Source organism: Chinchilla lanigera, unplaced genomic scaffold, assembly GCF_000276665.1.
Source record: "Chinchilla lanigera isolate Chin_1 unplaced genomic scaffold, ChiLan1.0 scaffold00107, whole genome shotgun sequence".
Lineage (NCBI taxonomy): Eukaryota > Metazoa > Chordata > Mammalia > Rodentia > Chinchillidae > Chinchilla > Chinchilla lanigera.
This window is the reverse complement of record NW_004955508.1, coordinates 3,518,963-3,537,054: the sequence shown is the minus strand read 5'-3', so window position 1 is coordinate 3,537,054 and position 18,092 is coordinate 3,518,963. Positions and strand designations below refer to the sequence as shown.

Below are 18,092 nucleotides of genomic sequence, written 5' to 3'. Positions count from 1 at the left end.
AAAAAAAAAAAAAAAAAAAAAAAAAGAGTGAACAAAGTGAGCTCAAGGCCAGGCTGAACAGCATAGACAGACCTTGTCTCAAAAAGACAAAAAAACAAAATAAACAAACAAAAAAGACCAGCAAGTTTTTGGTGTTTTTACTTGGCCTAATCCCATTACCCACATCTACCTCCCACAATCTTTTGTAGTAAAACCAGTGGGGTGAAGGCTGGCATCTGTCAGAGGGATCAAAACAGGGATGGGGCTCTTTCTAAGCATTATTTCCAAAGAACTGCTGCTATTTAATCCGTCAATTCCTTGGATGACTCGTTTACAAATAGAATGTATTTAGTCTGATCTGGAGTTCAGTAAGTATGAAAAAGCCTTTCCCTAGTGGCCTTATTTGCAAACAATTACCAGCAAATGATTAACTTCACAATTGCCTAAAGTAGTATAGACAGTTGGTTAAAAAAAAAAATTAACTGAACAGCTAAAAGGAAAAGTTAGAGAATGAGATGTCCACGGGGCCAGGAAAAACTGTGATATATTACTAGGAATCTAGAAGCCATGCATATGCCCATGGGTGTGAGACTATTCAGGAAAAACTTCAGGTGTCACCTGTGGCTCAAACAGGAAATGAAGGCTAAAACAAACAAACAAACAAACAAACAAACAAACCGGAGACTTAAACTATATCTACACTATCACAGTGAAAGAGATGATCCTAAAATTTATATGGAAATGTGAGAAGCCCAGAACAGACAAAACAATCTTAAAAAAGAAAAAAAGCTGGAAGACTCAAACTTCCTGATTTCAAAGTTTACAGAAACACTACAGTGATTGAGACAGTGTACTGTGTATTTATATAGGCATGGAGATCAATGGAATGACAGCCTAGAAATAAATCTAGGCTGTCAAAGACTTTTTATAAGGATTCTAAGACAGTTCAGTGGGGAAAGAATAGTCATTTTAACAAATGATACGAGGACAACTGGATATCCAAATGCAAAAGGATGAACACTCCTACCTCATGTCATATATAAACATTTACTCAAGTGGAAAGAAACCTCACTACCGACTAAACTATAAAACCCTTAGAAGAAAACACAAATGTAACTATTCATGACTATGTATTAGGCAATGTTCTCGTAGATATGACACCTAATGCATAAGCAACCAAAGAAAACGTTGAAAAAATACATACATTGGCTTCATAAAAATTAAAAACTTTTGTACTTATGAATACTATAAAGTTGGGCCTGGAATTTAGCTCACTGGCACAGCGCCTGCCTGGCAAGCGCAAGGTCATGAGTTCGGTTCCTGGTACAGGAAAAAAACCCCCAAAAAACAAAAAACAAAACAAAACAAAACAAAAAGAATACTATAAAGTCAAAAAGTAACTCATATAATGAGAGAAAGTATTTGCAAATCATAAGCATACAGCACCTAGAATACATAAAGAACTCTCACAACTTAACAATAAAAAGATAACCAGCACAATAAAAAAAAATGAACAATTTGAATACATTTCTCCAAAGATAAGCAGAAGCCAGTGAACACATGAAAATCTGCTCAACATTCTTTGTCATTAATGGGTTGCAAATGAAAGTCATAGGAGATTCCACTTAGCACCTACGAGGATGCTAACATCACACAATGGACAATACTAAGTGCTGCGGAGGGTGTGGCGGAAGAGGGCCGGGCCTTCCTCAAACTCCTCACATAGTGCTAGTATAGTGCAGCGATTCTTGGACAGGGTCTGGTAATTTCACAGAAAGTTAAACACAGAGATACCACATGACTCACAGTTGTACTCAGAAATATATATTCAAGAGAACTGCAAATATATGTTCTCACAAAAAATTGTACGGATATTCATAGTAGCATTATTTTTTGTAGCAACGGATAAACAAAATATGGTATTCCTATAATGGAGTTTTATCAGCATTAAGAGGAATGAAGTACTTATTGGTATACTGTTGTAACACAAATAAACCTTAAACATCATGTGAATGAGCTGGGTGTGGTGGGGCACACCAGTAATCCCAGCACTCGGGAGGCTGAGGTAGGAGGATTGTTGCGAGTTTGAAGCCAGCCTGGGCTGCAAGTGAGCTCAAGGCCAGCCTGGACTGCATAGCGAGACCCTGCCTCAAAAAGACAAAAAACGAAAAAACAAAAACACGTATCACGTGAAGTGAAGGAAGACAGTCACAAAAGGTCACACAGTTTCTGATTCCCTTCATATGAAATGTCCAGAATCCAGAGAGACAGAAAAAGAATTAGGGGTTCCTAGGGCCTAGAAGAGTGAAGTTAATGGGTAGGGTGATGAAAATGCTTTATGCAGTGGTATTAATTGCACACTTTGTGAAAGTGCCAAAAGAACACTGATCATGTACTTTTTTTTGAGAGAGGGTCTCTCACTATATGTAGCTCAGGCTGGTCTTGAATTCACTGGCAGGATTACTGCTGTGGGCCGCCTTGCCCAGCTTTGACTGTATACTTTTTTTATTTTTTTGTCTTTTTGAGACAGGGTCTCACTATGCAGTTCAGGATGGCCTTGAGCTCACTTTGTAGCCCAGGCTGGTCTCGAACTCACAATGACCCTCCTGCCTCAGCTGCCCAAGTGCTGGGATTACAGGTGTGTGCCACCACAGACTGGCCCTGTGTACTTTGAAAGATGAATTTATTTTTCTGGTAAATAAATTATATCTCAATAAAGTGGTTTATTATTCCTTTAAAGGATACAAATGCACCTTTCTAATTTAAAACTCACACTTGTTGGGCATAGTAGCCCACATCTGGAAATCCAGAACTCAGGAGAGTGAGGCAGGAGGATCACTGAGTTTGAGGCCAGCCTGGGCTATACAGTGAGTTTACGGCCAGCCAGAACTATATAGTGAGACCCTGTCTCAAAACCCGCCCCCCAAAACACAAAAAAGCAAAGCAAAACAAAACAAACAAAAAAGAAAACAAACTTACATTTTCTGTGAGGGTCATGTTTTCTTTGCTGATACTTTACACTGTTCTCATTAAAGCCAGATTTCTGCTGTTGAGTTACTTGACTTATTTCTTGAGGTAGAACTGTACCCTGAAAGTTAAAATTCTTACAAATTAGTTAAACTTTTTAATACTATCGCTATTTATTTTCTTTAACTTTTAACAGTTACTTTTTTTTCTTTTTTGGTCCTTTTGAGACAGGGTTTCGCTGTGCAGTTCAGGCTGGCCTTGAGCTCACTTTGTAGCCCAGGCTGGTCTCCAACTCACAGTGATCCTCCTGCCTCCGCCTCCTGAGTGCTGGGATTACAGGTGTGTGCCACCCATGCACAGCAACAGTTACTTTTAAAATAAAAACTACATACCTCATTTGAAAAGCTTAAGTAATACAGAAAAATATATACAATTTGGAAAACTATTCCAAACAATGGAAGACTTCACTAACAAAAACCAAGACTAACAATAAAGCTACAGTAATTAAGACAGTTCATAAATGTATAGAATTAGCAAAATGGCATGAGTAAGGTTCATACAAATCTGAAGATTTAATTAGATATATATTTGGCAGGTAGGAAGAGAAAGCTGAAGGTTAAAAGAAACAGGCAATTTGCCACAGCTGAAGCAGGAAGAACAAGAGTATGGGTAGAGATCTTCATTCCAAAGTAACACTTCACAGTTTTGCTTTGGCAGCCCCTACTTATTTTCTTCTAAGCACAAATTAACACTGGGTACACAAAGGCACATGAAGTCCTGGCTGGCACTTGGCGCGATCCAGAATAGTTGTGATACGCAACGAAGTGCAAAGGAAGGCCCAACGACCACACGTGTACCCAGGGCTCTTCAGTCTGGACAGCCAAAACGTATACTTTTTTTATTTTTTTGTCTTTTTGAGGCAGGGTCTCGCTATGCAGTTTAGGCTAAACTTGAGCTCACTTTGTAGCCCAGGCTGGCCTTGAACTTGCAATAATCCTCCTGCTTCAGCCTCCCGAGTGCTGGGATTACAGGTGTGTGCCACCATGCCTGGCTTCTCCTTTCTGACTTTCCGTACAGCTGCTCTATTATTGAAAGTGGGATATTAAAGTTTCCAATTATTACTGTTGTAATATATATTTTTTACCTTCAATTTCTGTTAGTTTTTGCTTTATGTATTCTCGAACTCTGTTGTTAGGTATATATGGTTTTTTTTGGGGTACTGGGAATTGAACTCAGAACCTTGCGCTTGCCAATATATATGATTTTAAGTGTTATTTTCTCCTACAATATTGACTCATTAAAGTTACTTTATCTCCAGTAACAACATTTATCTTAAAGCCTACTTTAGTAGGGTGTAGTGATGCGCACCTGTAATCCCAGCTATTCAAGAGACTAAAGGAAAACAGCTGCAAGTTCTAGACTACCCTGGGCAACATACATAGTGAGACCCTGTTCTAAAATAAAATTAAAAACAATAATGTAGCTCAGTGGCAGAGAGCTTGCCTAACATATGTGTGGCAATGGGTTTGAATCCCAGCACTTAAAAAAAAAAAAGGTTTAAGTGTATCTTATCTGGTGGCCCAGAACTCTTCCACATATAAAATATGGGAGTCTTAAACTGAAATAAATACTGAAAATAGTATCCAGTAATAGAAGTTGCAAGCAGAAGATGATGAAAAGTATTATCAAGGAATTCTTAAGAAATTAGCAGACCTTGACTGAGAACTAGAGGGATTTTAGTACTGAAAGAAGAAAGACACTCTAAGTGAAGAGTGAGCAGTTACCAACGGCAGAGGGAAAGAGACCAATCTGACTGAACAGGCGATTCTATCAAGTAGTTGGGCATATTCTGTATGAACACGGTATGGTTATATATTGTAGAAGCGCTTAGATACCAGTTTGAGGGGTCTGAGGTGAGATTCTAAGGGTACTAAACAAGGAGTCCTGTATATTGTGGGGTATTAGAGCAGCACTTTTCTGGGGCTGGAAAGACCTGAGAAGTAATGTAAGTCCTATATCTTCACTTTATATGTGATCACAGTGGCCCAGGGAAAGAGATTTGCTCAATTGGAGTCAGGAAGCCTGGTTTTCTGATTCTGAGCCCAGCACCATACTCATTGCACCACACTATTTCAGAGCATAAATGGAGTTCAAACCCCGAAGATGCCTTTTCCAATTATGCCACATGACCAAAGTAGATGAAAAAAAAAACCATTTGATTTTTAAACTAGATTATATGCCTGGGGACACGGTGGTGTTAGAGATACCAGAAGAGGCTTTAAGTGAGGTCAGTTCTGGGGCATCTTGAGACTGCGGTGATAATCGACTGTCTTGCTATACTCGTTCTCTTGAAAGCTGCAAACACTGGAGTGAGAGTTCATAACCAGAGACACAGATTAGGGATAACCAGATTAAGCCTGGACTGAAGGAAAAGGAAAACTGTTGCTGAGTTTGGGGGAACAGTTCTAAGGAAATGCTGGGAGAACAGGAATTAATAAAGAAGCTGACCATAAACTGGTATGGGCAAGAAAGGACTAAGGGTATTGCTGCCATTCATGTTCTTTTCCTTTCATTTACTCACTGATTTTAAGGCTGGTTCTCATTATGTTCCTCTGGCTGACCCTGAATGCCTGGGCTAAAGGATCCTCCTGTCTCAGCCTCCTGAATAAGCTAGGAATGCTAGTACCATAGGGATATGCCATGTCCAGTCTGCTAATGTTTCCTTTCATAGTAAAACTCCTGGAAAGAACTGCCTATACTTTCTGCCTCCAATTTTTCTCCTCTCTTAATCCCATTCTAACCAGTCTTTCAGTCCTATCACTTTACTAAAACTGGCGTTCTCAAGGTTCCCAATGATCTAGTAAATTCTGTGGTCAATTCTCCCTTTTCAACTTTTTTTTTGGTTCTGGAATTGAACTCTGGACTTCCTGAATACTAGACAATGACCTGTCACTGAGCTAAGCCCTGGCCCACAGTCACTTTTCATGTTTATATTACCATCACTTCATCTGGAATTTCCTGTTTTCCAGCTCGATAATGCCACCATTATGCAGGACACTAAAGCGGATGAAGCTGTAGTGCTGTGAGCTGCTGCTTTCTAAACTTCATACATCAGTACTTTCTGACCTGAACTAACCTGGTAGGTCAGCAACTCATACAAAAATTTAGCAGGATCCATTCACTTTCCTTTTCATTGCGTTGTCTGAGTTTCTACTCTATTAGCAGCATTTCTTTCCTTTTGTTGTTTTATAGTGCTGGACTCAAATCCAGGGCCTGAGGCATGCCAAGCAAGTCTCTTCCAAAGAGCTACATCCCTATCCTTCTTTCCTCTCCTTAATCTTTACGAAGCAATATAAATTTGCTCATTCATATTTAATAAAAGCAACTGTCAGCATTACATTATATACTCAAGTGGATAAAAACAGTGAATGACTTCCATTAAGGCCCTTGGTTGAGTTTAAAATACAGTTATGATTTTGGTTTTTTTTCTTTTTTTTTTTTTTTTTTTTTTTTTGTTTGTTTTTTTCCGGCACCGGGAATCGAACTTACGACGTTGCGCTTGCCAGGCAGGCACTGTGCCGCTGAGCTAAATCCCCAGACCCCTTATTATGATTTTGTAAACAACTACAAAAAATCCAAAACTGATTTAAAAGAAAAATTACACTCTTACTCACAGGTCCAAAAACTATTAACTAAATCAGAATTATGAAAATTCCTAACCCAAATTATCATTTATTATTTTATCAGATTTTAAGGGGGAAATTAATCACTGCAGGCAGAACGGAAAGTGAAAAAAAAAATCTTTTCTTTGAACTATCAAACAAAAAATACTAACCTTCCCTTGCAGAGTGGGCTGAAAGCGTTGAATGTTTCTGGACCCTTGTAAGGACTGCCAAATGTTGCAAAATTCATCATCAGCTTTAGTGGGTACCTAGCAAAACAGGAACAATTGAAGGAAATGAAGCATGAGAAAATATTCATATGGAAAATAAAACCATTATTGATTAAAGTTACTCAATGGTAGGCAGGTTATTAAACTATCTTTCTGTCTGTCTGTCTGTCTGCCTTTTTTGAGACAGGGTCTCACTAAGCAGTTCAGGCTGGCCATGAACTAACTTGGTAGCCCACGCTGGCCTCAAACTCTCAGGGATCCTCCTGCCTCAGCCTGTTGAATGCTGGGATTACAGGTGTGTGCTACCATGACCGGCCTAAATTTTCACTGTTTAAAATCCCTCAGTTCATTATTTTAAGAGCTCAGCGCAGACATTACGAAAGTATTCTCTACTGGAAAGAAACTCATCTTCACATACAAGTGTTTTTTTTTTTAAAGTTTAAAAATAATACAAAAGACCCCCAAAATGATACACCATTTCAAAACAAGATGATAGGAAATTAACAATGGCTATTATATTGCATACCGGTAAGATTGATAAAGATTATACTCAGTCATCATTCCCACCAACAGACTTTTTTTCTTCTAATATACTGTACTAATATATTATGCCATTCAAACTAACATCTAAAGATTGTATTTTAAAAATCTTCATCTTAAAAAAACTTCACCTTTACAGAAGTAATCTAATAAATTTGAAAATTAGCTATTATAGGAAATTGATTTAATATAGATTAAGACTGGAAATAGACAACAAAATTTAACAGTGGTTACCTATGACATCTGAGAGGATATTACACTTGTGTTTCCTTTATTATCGTCTAATTATCTGTGTTTTCCAAATAGTCTATAATAAGCATGTATATTGTAAGTTTAAAAATGTGTTTAAATAAGATTTGGGGCCATGGAATTAAATAAAGTATTCCAACAAGATAACTCAATTTTTATTACCAGAAAGGTGAAGAAAATCACTCACGAATTATATAATGGGAACTTTTTTTTCTGTCTTTTTGAGACGGTCTCACTATGTAGTTCAGGCTGGCCTTGAGCTCACTTTGTAGCCCAGGCTGGCCTCGAACTTGCAAAGATCCTCTTGCCTCAGCCTCCCAAGTGCTGGGATTACAGGCATGTGCTACCACACCCGGCTATAATGGGAACTTTTGATAAATATCATATAGTCATCTTTCATTTACCTTCCAAATTCATATCATTTCTAAATGGAGGAAGAGCTATGCATGGTGGTACATGCCTATAATTCCAGCACTTGGGAGGCTGAGGCAGGAGGATCGCCGTGAGTTCAAGGCCAGCCTGGGTTACAAAGTGAGTTTAATACCTGCCTGAACTGCACAGTGAAATCATGTCTCAAAAAGAAAAAAAGGAGGGGAGGAAACACAAATAAATGTTGTTGTTTTTTGAGACAGGGTCTTGCTATGTGGCCCAGGCTCACTGTAACCCTCCTGCCTCAGCCTCCCAGAGTGCTGGGATTACCATGCCTAATTAGCCTATTATCTTAAAACAAATCTGAAACTGATTTGCATCAAAATAATAATGCTAGCTGGGTGTGGTGGCACACACCTGTAATCCCAGCATTCAGGAGGCTGAAGCAGGAGGATCGCTCTGAGTTTGAGGTCAGCCTGGGCTACATAGTGATTGCAAGGCCAGCCTGAACTACATACTGAGACCCTGTCTCAAAAACAGCAAAAAAAGAATTAAGTTTGTGAACTGAGGTATCACTGTATTAAGATTTGTTTATTTCAACATACGACCTTTTTAACACATGGTTAAGTAAAGTGTAAGTATTGTTTACATTAAAGGACCTATTCTTCAGTTGACATTATTCTAACTTTCCAAAAAAAGAATTGAGTATACTGAGGCAGGCTTGGTGGCATACGCCTGTAATCCCAGCACTTAGGAGGCTGAGATAGGAGGGTCTTTGCAAGTAGAGACCAGCTTGGCCTACAAAGTGAGCTCAAGGCCAGCCTGAACTGCATAGGAATACCCTGTCTCAAAAAGATTAAAAACAAAGCAAACAAAACAAAACAAAAGAAGTTAAATTAGGTTTCCAATTAGAAAGTTTGGGATGATTTGAAAAGGGGGCAGAGACTTGGGTGGGTGGCACACATCTGTAATCTGAGGACTCTGGCAGGCTGAGATAGGAGGATCATAGGTTTGGGACAGCCTAGACTACAAAGCAAGTTTGAGGCTAGCCTGAGCTATAAAATGAGTTCTAGTCTTAAAAAAAAAAAAAAAAAAAAAAAAAGCCAGAAATTAAAGACTGGAGGATGTGGCTCAGTGGTAGGGCACCTGCCTAGCATGTGTGAGTGTCTGGGCTGATCCCTACTAATACACACACACACTCACAGGACTGAAAGACTTACTTGAGTAGGAACAAAAAGTGATTGAGGGGAATGGTTGAGGCCTCCCAAATGCCCGGGAGAAACTGATGAATTTGAGCTATATTGATTCACAGCTGGTTGTGGTTTTACAATGGCTGTCAACTTCTGATTTCCAGTTTCAGAGCGACTTCCATGAGAAAGGTTCACCAAGGCACTTGTTGGCAGTCGATAACCTTTTCCAGGTGAGCACCTAAAAGTAAAAAGTTCTATCAGGGTCAGAAAGAAATTAAACTAAATATGCTAGGGAGAAGAATTAAGTAATTCTGGGGTAGACAATCCATCATTAGAACTGATAAACATTACTTTTACATTCAGCCGACGATTTTCATAATAACCTAACAAAAATATATTAATTATAGAAGAGGATATTGAGGGTCAGACGCTTTTAACGAACCTGTTCAAATTAATACAAAGTGTAAGTGAGAGAGTTCACTTTTTCTTTTTTTTTTTTCCCCCAGCTTTTAGAGACAGTGTCTCCCTATGCAGTTCAGGCTGGTCTTGAGATCACTTTGTAGCCCAGGCTGGTGTTGAACTCCCAACAATCCTCCTGCCTCAGCCTCTCGAGTGCTGGGATTACGGGCGTGCGCCACCACGCCGGCTTGATTTTTGTTCTTAAAACTCTGTATTAGAGCCCCTTCCAGATGAACTCAAGTCTCACCAATGTTAAAAACAATCAAACCCTCGTCCCTTAAACTTGCTCAGGTCTCGTTAATTTGTTCCTTCTTCTCCACAGCCAAACTTCTCAAGGGTCACCTCAATTTCCTATCTGCATTACTACACCTGTCATTCACCAGATCTGGTTTGAGAACCCATAACCCCACTAAAATGGGTGATGAAGACTTACATGTCACTGAATCCAAAGACCATTTCTCTTACTTTAATTAATTATAAATGTCCTGTGTTACATATGCCACTCTATTGCCTAAGCGTTCTTCACTATTTTTCCTCTTTTCTTAGTTAACTATTCTTCATTTTTCCTTTCATGCATTTGTCACATTTTAATTAAACAATTAACATTATAATCAGATGCTTAATTTATCTCTTACTAAAATGAAAGCTCTAAGAGGACAAAAGCACATCTGTTATATCTGTAGTAGAAAGTATGACAATACTGCATGCATTATAAACTAAGTAATGTAAAATCGGAAGTTACATAAGCATATTCACAAAGTGCAACATGGAAATACAAACCTTATTGTTAAACCTCCAGGAAATTCTTCATCAAACAATACTTCAAATAGTACATCAGCTTCTCTATTAGCTGTTAAAAAAGAGAGTGAAAATAAAAATCTTTTGATGAAAAATCAGTAGACAGGCTTTGGAGAACCCAAAAGGATTTATCGTATTTTTGAAAATTCACATAGAACATTCTGGCTACAAAGAATGACATAACACAAAGAACATCATGCAATCTAAGAGACAGTATTGGGCCTGAGAACATTGTGCTCCGATTCCTATTGGCTGTTATGCTTCCTGTACATTTCTTCACACTATTCTTATATGTGAGCATAGCTATAAATATTACATGGAACTGTTTTTCAAGTTTTGAAACATTATAAATATGATATTTACAGAGAAGTTTTCTTTTGAAACAAATTTGTTTCAACATTATATTTGATTTTTTATAAGTACACTGATGGAGACCAATACAAAACGGCCCTGAGCAAGACTTAAATTAACCAGTTGGCTTTCCATGTTTACTTGTGAGTCTGTCCAAGGCCCAGGCACCTTGTCTGGAGACGGGCGGTAGACTCATAGTAAGTGAACCTCTGTGAGTCACTAATCCCTACCGAGGCCTGTAATGGTGGATGAAGCTGGAAAGCCTCGAAGGATAAAACAAGAACACAGCCCAGGACACCTGGATCCAAGCTCAACTAGATGAAAGACTCTAGCCTCAGGCATCTCACTCCTGGTTGGATTAACTTAATTCCTTGGAGAAGTCTTTGACTGGTTCTGCCCTTCTTGAGTCTTCTCCTCCCTTCTTCTGATAACCAAATAAATATGGGCCACCCAGAGAAGGTCTTGGTCTTAGCCCTGAGAGAATCTCAGATTCTGTAAGAGGGCTTTAACCTTCCTGGAGCCCTGGAATCAATCCATTTGCCTCCTTTTATTTACCCTTTGCTGTACACATGTTCGTGAGATTGTGGACCTGATCAGCCCGCAATAACCATGGGGTATTAAGAACCCGATAGTACATTATTGCATGTATGGGTATACCATAATTTGTCCATTCTCCTGCTGATGGACATTTAGATTGTTTCTAACTTTTGCAATTATAAACAGTGTTACCAGTGGAAATTACATAAATACATCTTTTGAATCTTTCCCTGGTTTAGAAGCAATGAAATTGCTGGGTGTTAGAGAATGTGCTTAAAATTTGTTTTTGTTTTGTTTAGTTTGTTTCTGAGACTATTTAGTTCAAGCTGGCCTTGAACTCATGATATAGCCCAGGCTGGTCTTAAATTTGCAGCAGTCCTGTCTCAGTCTCTCAACTGCTGGGATTATAGGTGTGTGTCACCACACCTGGAAAAACTTTTTAAAAAACAGGTTTCTTCTTTTTTGTTTTTGAGACAGGGTCTTGCTATGTAGTTTAGACTGGCCTTGAACTCACTATGTAGCCTAGGCTGTCCTCAAACTCTCAGTGATCCTCCTGCCTCAACCTCCTGAGTGTTGGGATTACAGGCATGCACCACTACACCTAGCTAAAAAACAGATTTATTGAAGTAAAAATGACATGATAAACTGTATATATTTAAGGTATACAATTTGGTGAGTTTTACTGTATTTATTCAAGCATGAAGCCACCACAAACAAGACAAATACATCCACCAGATTCCTGTGTCCTTCTGTAACCCATGTTCCTCTTCAGAACACCACTAAAAATTTGCTGTCACTTCAGTTCATATTTCTAAAATGCTATATACATAAAATCATATAATCTATATTTTCCTTTTTGTCTGGCTTCTTTCAGTATAATTATTTTGTTGTATGGGTCAGTAATTTTTTTCTTTTTGCTGAGAAATATTTCATTGCATAGGTAGCAATAATTTGTTTACCCATTCATCTGCTGATAGGCACTTGGATTGTTTCTATTTTTTTGGATTTTACATATAAAGCTATGAAGATTCACTAACCATGCTTTGAGGGGGTTTAAGTCCTCATATCTCTTAGATAACTATTGAGGAATGGAATCTCTGGGCCCTATGTTTAGCCTACTGGACTATTTTTATTATCTATCTATCTATCTATCTATCTATCTATCTATCTATCCATCTATGTATCTGAGACAAGGTCTCTCTGTATAGTTCATGCTGGCCTTGAACTCTAGGTCACCCAGGCTGGCCTCAAACTTTCCATGATCCTCCTGCCTCAGTCTCCCGAGTGCTGGGGCGACAGATGTTACCACCACGCCCTGTGTATTTCCTAGAGACTAATGATGCTCAACCTCTTTTCATGTTTCATGTATCCTCTGGGGGATATTTCTGCTCAGCTATTTTACTTATTTAAAAGTTAAGCTGCTTATTGCTAGGTTGTAACAATTCTTTATATATTTTATTTTATTTGCTTTGAGACAGGATCTCATTGTATAGTTAGTTTAGGCTCATCATGAATTCACTATGTAGCCCAGGCTGGCCTCAAACTTGGAGCAATCCTCCTGCCTCAGCCTTCCGAGTGCTGGGATTACACTATGTCCAACTCTTCATTTACTTTAAATACAAGCGGTTTGTTTGTTTTGCTAGCACAATTGTGGTCTGCTAGCACTTTCTTTGTATGTGGCTTGTCTTTTCACTTCTGTGACAAGGTCTTTTGAAGACAGAAAAAATTATTTTGATGAAATCTAAAAGCAAACATTTTCTTTTATAGTTGGTACCTTTACCAACCTCTAGGTTATTAAGATTTTCTTCAGGGGGTTGGGAATATAGTTCAGTGGCACAGCACTTGCCTAGCATGCACAAGTCCCTGAGTTCAATCACCAATACAAAAAAAAGCTTTTTTCTTTAAACCTGGCATGGTGGCACACATGCCTATCAATCTCAGCACTCCGGGAGCCGAGCCAGGAGGATCGCAAGTTCACATCCAGCCTGAGCAAGCTAGCAAGAGCCTGTCTCAAAAAACAGAAAAATAGGCTGGGATGTAGCACAGTGAGAAGGCCCCAGGGTTAGTCCCCAGTACCAAAGCAAAACAAAACAAAAACAAACACAAAAAGATTTTCTCCTACAACTTCTACAATTTTAGCTCTTATGTTTAGGTCTTGGATTCGTTTTGACTGTGGTTCATTTCTTTTCTATAATCTGCATTCCAGCACCACTGCTGAAGAGATTATCTCTTGTCTACTAAATTATCTTTGACCTTTGTTGAAAATCAACTGGCTACAAATGTATGGGTCTGCTTCTGGACTCTAATTCTATTTCACTGATTTACATTCATGTCTGTTTTTATGCCAGTCTATAATTTTCCCTTATTCAAGCTTTATAATAGTGGCGGGGAACCTATGGCACAGCGAGGTGTTTGAATCGCAGAAATCTCTAAAAGTTTTACTATCATTGCTTTATAAGTTGTATAATTGGGTAGTTTAAATTTTCTGACTGTGTCCTTCAAATTGTTCTGACTAGTCTAGAGCCCAAAAGTGCAGAAATTCTGCCTCTAAGGCTGCCTTTGGGAGCTGGGGGTTTAGCTCAGTGGCACAGCACCTGCCCGGCAAGCTCAAGGTCGTGAGTTCGATTCCCGGTACCAGAAAAAAAAAAAAAACCAAAAAAAAAAAGACTGCCTTTGTTTTTAATTTGGTTTATGAGACAGGATCTCCCTATGCAGTCCAGGTTGGCCTCGAATTTGCAGCTACCCTCCTGCCTCAGCCTCCCGAGTGCTGGGATTACAGGTGTGTACTACCATGCCCAGCCAAGACTGCCTTTGGATTTAAGACTGCAACATCAACTTTCACTGGAATTTCCAGCTGCAGATTTTGAAGTTGCCAACCTCTAAAACTGCATAAGCCAGTTCCTTAAAATCAATTAATGAATCTTTTTTTCTTGCTCCATTCTATTGACTATTTCTCTACAAAATTCTAGCCTATAATAATCTGATATTATGCTAGACTCTCACAGGGCTCAGGGGCTATCTCTCATCCTAATGTCTCATTACCCAGTTGAAACTAGGCCAGGAGAGTTCATCTATTTGTATCTTTCAACAAGATAGTTTTATCTAAACATCCAAATTCAGGAAGTGAGATTCAGTGAGTCAGGAATTTGTCCTCTGAAGGCTTAAGACACACCTTCTAGGTTGCCATTTCTTCTTGGGGGCGGACTACTTCCTGGGAAGATTGTTTACACTCAGCTGAGGGAGAAATGAAAAACAGTGCCCTTGCCATCAACCCATGGCTGGCACGATTAATTAATGACTGTGCTCTTTTCCATTCAGTAAAGATGTAGCCTTAAAATCCTTAAGACAAGGTTCCAAGAAGCTATTATTTTTTTTCTTTTTTTTTGGAACTGGGAATCGAACTCAGGACCTCACGCTTGCCAGGGCAGTGCTGTGCTACTGAGCTGTATACCCAGCCCAAGGCTGCTATTATTGATAGGAGTTGTCAGAAGAAAGGAAACTTCTGTATCTGAGCCCCATGGCCTTATCAGGTCAATTGACTCGAATACAATCGGTAAACTCAAGATCTGAACAGCACACACAGAAGGCTGAGCACCAGCAGCAGGGCGTTTGTTTTATGGAACCCATCTAAACTGTATCATGCTTAGCCCAGAGCCTGACCCTCTTCCTTCCATTTCCTGTCACTGAAAATACAACCAACAAATTAAGAGAAGAATCAGGGAAGAAAATTCTCTTTGAGAGGTACAGGGACAGAGAAGACCTGAATAATATCTGCAGGTGGAAAATATGGAGAACCACTGCTTCAAAGTAAGGCAGAAATCAGGGGATAGAGGTCAAATTCCAGCTCTGCTACTTCCCTGTGTAAATACTGACAAGTTAACCGCTCAGGTAAGGAAATGACACGGACCTCTCAGGTAGTTGCAAGGGTTAAATGCAAAATACGTACGTGGCTGGCACATTGTTGGGACTAAATATGCTCTATGGCCCGCTGTTCTTCCTTTTGGGATGGTGAGACCCTGGGATGTGGAAAATCAGTGCTACCAAGCAAGCCGACCAGTGGCCACCTGATCTGTTCACTTTCTGAAAAACCTACACTGTAAAGGTGCTCACTTTAGGTATCTCTCTGTAGCACATTTAGATTCTGGAATCCTTCCCGTTTTGTCTTCAGTTGTTGGGTCATTATCATTACCATCATTATCATTCATTTTTGTTAACGTGGGGATTGAACTAAGAGAACACTGAGTTACATCCCCGGCCTATTTATTTATTTAATTTTTACTTGAAATAAGATCTTGCTAAGTTGCTCGCTGGCTTTGAACTTTGACCCTCCCGTCTCAGCATCCTGAGTATCTGGGAGTACAGGTATGCAGTTTTGTTTTTTTAAATTGTGGTAAAAATAAATGCATAGCAGATGGGCATATAACTCTGTAGTAGAGCATGTGCTTATCACGCATAATGCCCTGGGTTCAATCCCTAGCTCCAAAACCAAAAAACTACAAACACATGTGAAATTTACCATTTTAAAGTATTTAGTACAGTAGCAAAAACAGTAAGCACCTTTCTGTGCAACAGTCTGAGAAGGTCTGTTTTATATAATCTAGTTAGTTGTAGTCATAAAATACAAATTCATATGCACATTTTCCAAGTCTTTTAACCATAAATGACTTCATGTTTGTTTATTCACAGAAACCTAGAAATTTTAATGAAAAGATCTGAACAAGATTAGGAAAGTTTGGGGCTGGGGATTTAGCTCAGCGGCACAGAGCCTGCCTGGCAAGCGTCAGGTCGTGAGTTTGATTCCCGGTACCAGAAAAAAAAAAAAAAAGAAAAAGGTTAGGAAAGTTTAAGGAGAACCGATGAAAGTGCTTTATCAGTTCTATGAAAATAGATGTACGCCAAGCTCTTACATGACTTTAGTGTATACATTTCAGTGTACTATATAAAACTACCACATTCTCTATCACCCTTCTCAACTTCTCCCTCTTTTAACTACTCCCAAGATGATTACAACAGACAGAAAAAGAGAATTTTCTCTGAAAGGTACAACCTAAAAAGAAAAGGGGAAAGGAAAAAAAAAATACATGAAAAGATTTAGTGTTTTCCTGATTTCAGTTGTTTTCTGCTTAGATATATGAAATATAATGTAAAGCTGGGCGTGGTGGCACATGCTTGTAATTCCAGCACTCAGGAGGCTGAGGCAGGGGGATCCCTGCAAGTTCGAGACCAGCCTGGGCTACAAAGTGGGCTTAAGGCCAGCCTGAACTGCACAATGAGACCCTGTCTCAAAAAGACAAAAAAAACCCCCAAAAACAAAAAAATTTGTGTTTTCTTTTACAATACAAAGGAGCTGAAGACATAGCAAGTGTAGAGGTATTACCCCCTTTAATTCCTATGATGGTGCCCCGAAGGCCAACTGGAACTGAAAAACTCTCTCTCACATTCACAACACGGTCAAAGAGACGAAATTCCGCATCTCGATCAGGAATGACTCCGTGCTGCTGTTCTAAAGGCTGAAAAGAAGGAGGCTGTTAATTACAGTTACAAGTCTAACTGATACACTGAAAGTAATTTTGTTCCTTTCATACCTTCAGAGTAAAAACAACTTTGAACTTTTCGACAGAAACTTACTCTGTATAGCAAATGAGGCTTCACTGTCACCCGTACTTTCTTATTATTTTTTCTTTGCTGAGAAAAGATAAAAATTTAAAATATAAAATTATGAAATTATTACATTATTTATTACTCCAACATGTCTGATTTATATAAAGTCAAATGAAATGTTTAATTTAAAAACTAAAGTTCTGCAAGTGCAGTGAGAAATAACATTTAAAAATACTATAACCTAAATTCTTCTTTAAAAACTGGTAAAGAACAAGTTTTGGAGCATGAGACATGTAACAATGCAAAGTTAAGCCAAGCGTGGCACTGCACACCTGTACCCTTTCAGCAGGAGGACTGAAAGTTTGAGCCTTGCCCGGGCAATTTAACAACCTAGTGAGACCCTGTCCCCAATTTATTTTAAAAAGGGTTGGGAACGCAGTTCAGTACAAAGGCCCTATGTTTAATCGGCGGTGTGGGGTGGAGGCCAAAGTTGTAAGCAGATAGCCAGATGTATTTGCAGCCTATCTATGTGTAACTCTACCTGATCTAAGAAACACCATTACTCAGCACAGCATCAGTCTTCTCCATTTACTATCCTTCCCAAAAGTAAATTTATCTCTAACACAAAAGATCACATTTGCCTATTTAAATTTTATGTTAATGCTATCCTATTCAAATTTTTTTCTCTAATAAGAATTGCAGGCTGGGCCTGGTGGCGCACGCCTGTAATCCCAGCACTTGGGAGGCTGAGGCAGGAGAATCACTGTGAGTTTGAGACCAGCCTGGGCTACAAAGTGAACTCAAGGCCCGCCTGAACTGCATAGCAAGACCCTGTCTCAAAAAGACCAAAAAAATAAAAAAATAAAAAAGAAAAAAGAATTGCAAGCCGGGCATGGTGCCACATGCCTGTAATCCCAACCCTCAGGAGGCTGAGGCAGGAGGATAACTGAGTTTAAGGCCAGCCTCAGTTACACAGTGAGTTCAAGGCCAGCCTAAACTGCATATTGAGACCCTGTCTCAAAAAACAAAAACAAATGAATGAACAAAAATTACAGTAAAATCTTGGATGGTGAGTAATTTGGCAAGTATTCTGAAAGATGAGAAAATATTTCTAACAAATTCTAACTTGATAAATGAGTGGTATCTTTCAATACAAGCAG

The 18,092-nt window shown here is 39.0% G+C and overlaps 1 protein-coding gene across 4 annotated transcripts in view; it reads right to left on the bottom strand.

The window, feature by feature from the left end:
• Window positions 1-18,092, bottom strand: part of Xrn1 (5'-3' exoribonuclease 1) — a 120,357-nt gene that overhangs the window by 24,842 nt on the left and 77,423 nt on the right. For all 4 annotated transcript variants that reach the window (XM_005407742.2, XM_013506250.1, XM_013506251.1 and 1 more), the window contains 6 exons: window positions 16,960-17,016; window positions 16,709-16,841; window positions 10,426-10,495; window positions 9,217-9,424; window positions 6,782-6,877; window positions 2,959-3,067 (listed from right to left, as the gene is read on the bottom strand). In XM_005407742.2, coding sequence (XP_005407799.1) covers window positions 2,959-3,067; window positions 6,782-6,877; window positions 9,217-9,424; window positions 10,426-10,495; window positions 16,709-16,841; window positions 16,960-17,016 — 673 coding nt within the window. The remainder of the gene's footprint in view (window positions 1-2,958; window positions 3,068-6,781; window positions 6,878-9,216; window positions 9,425-10,425; window positions 10,496-16,708; window positions 16,842-16,959; window positions 17,017-18,092) is intronic.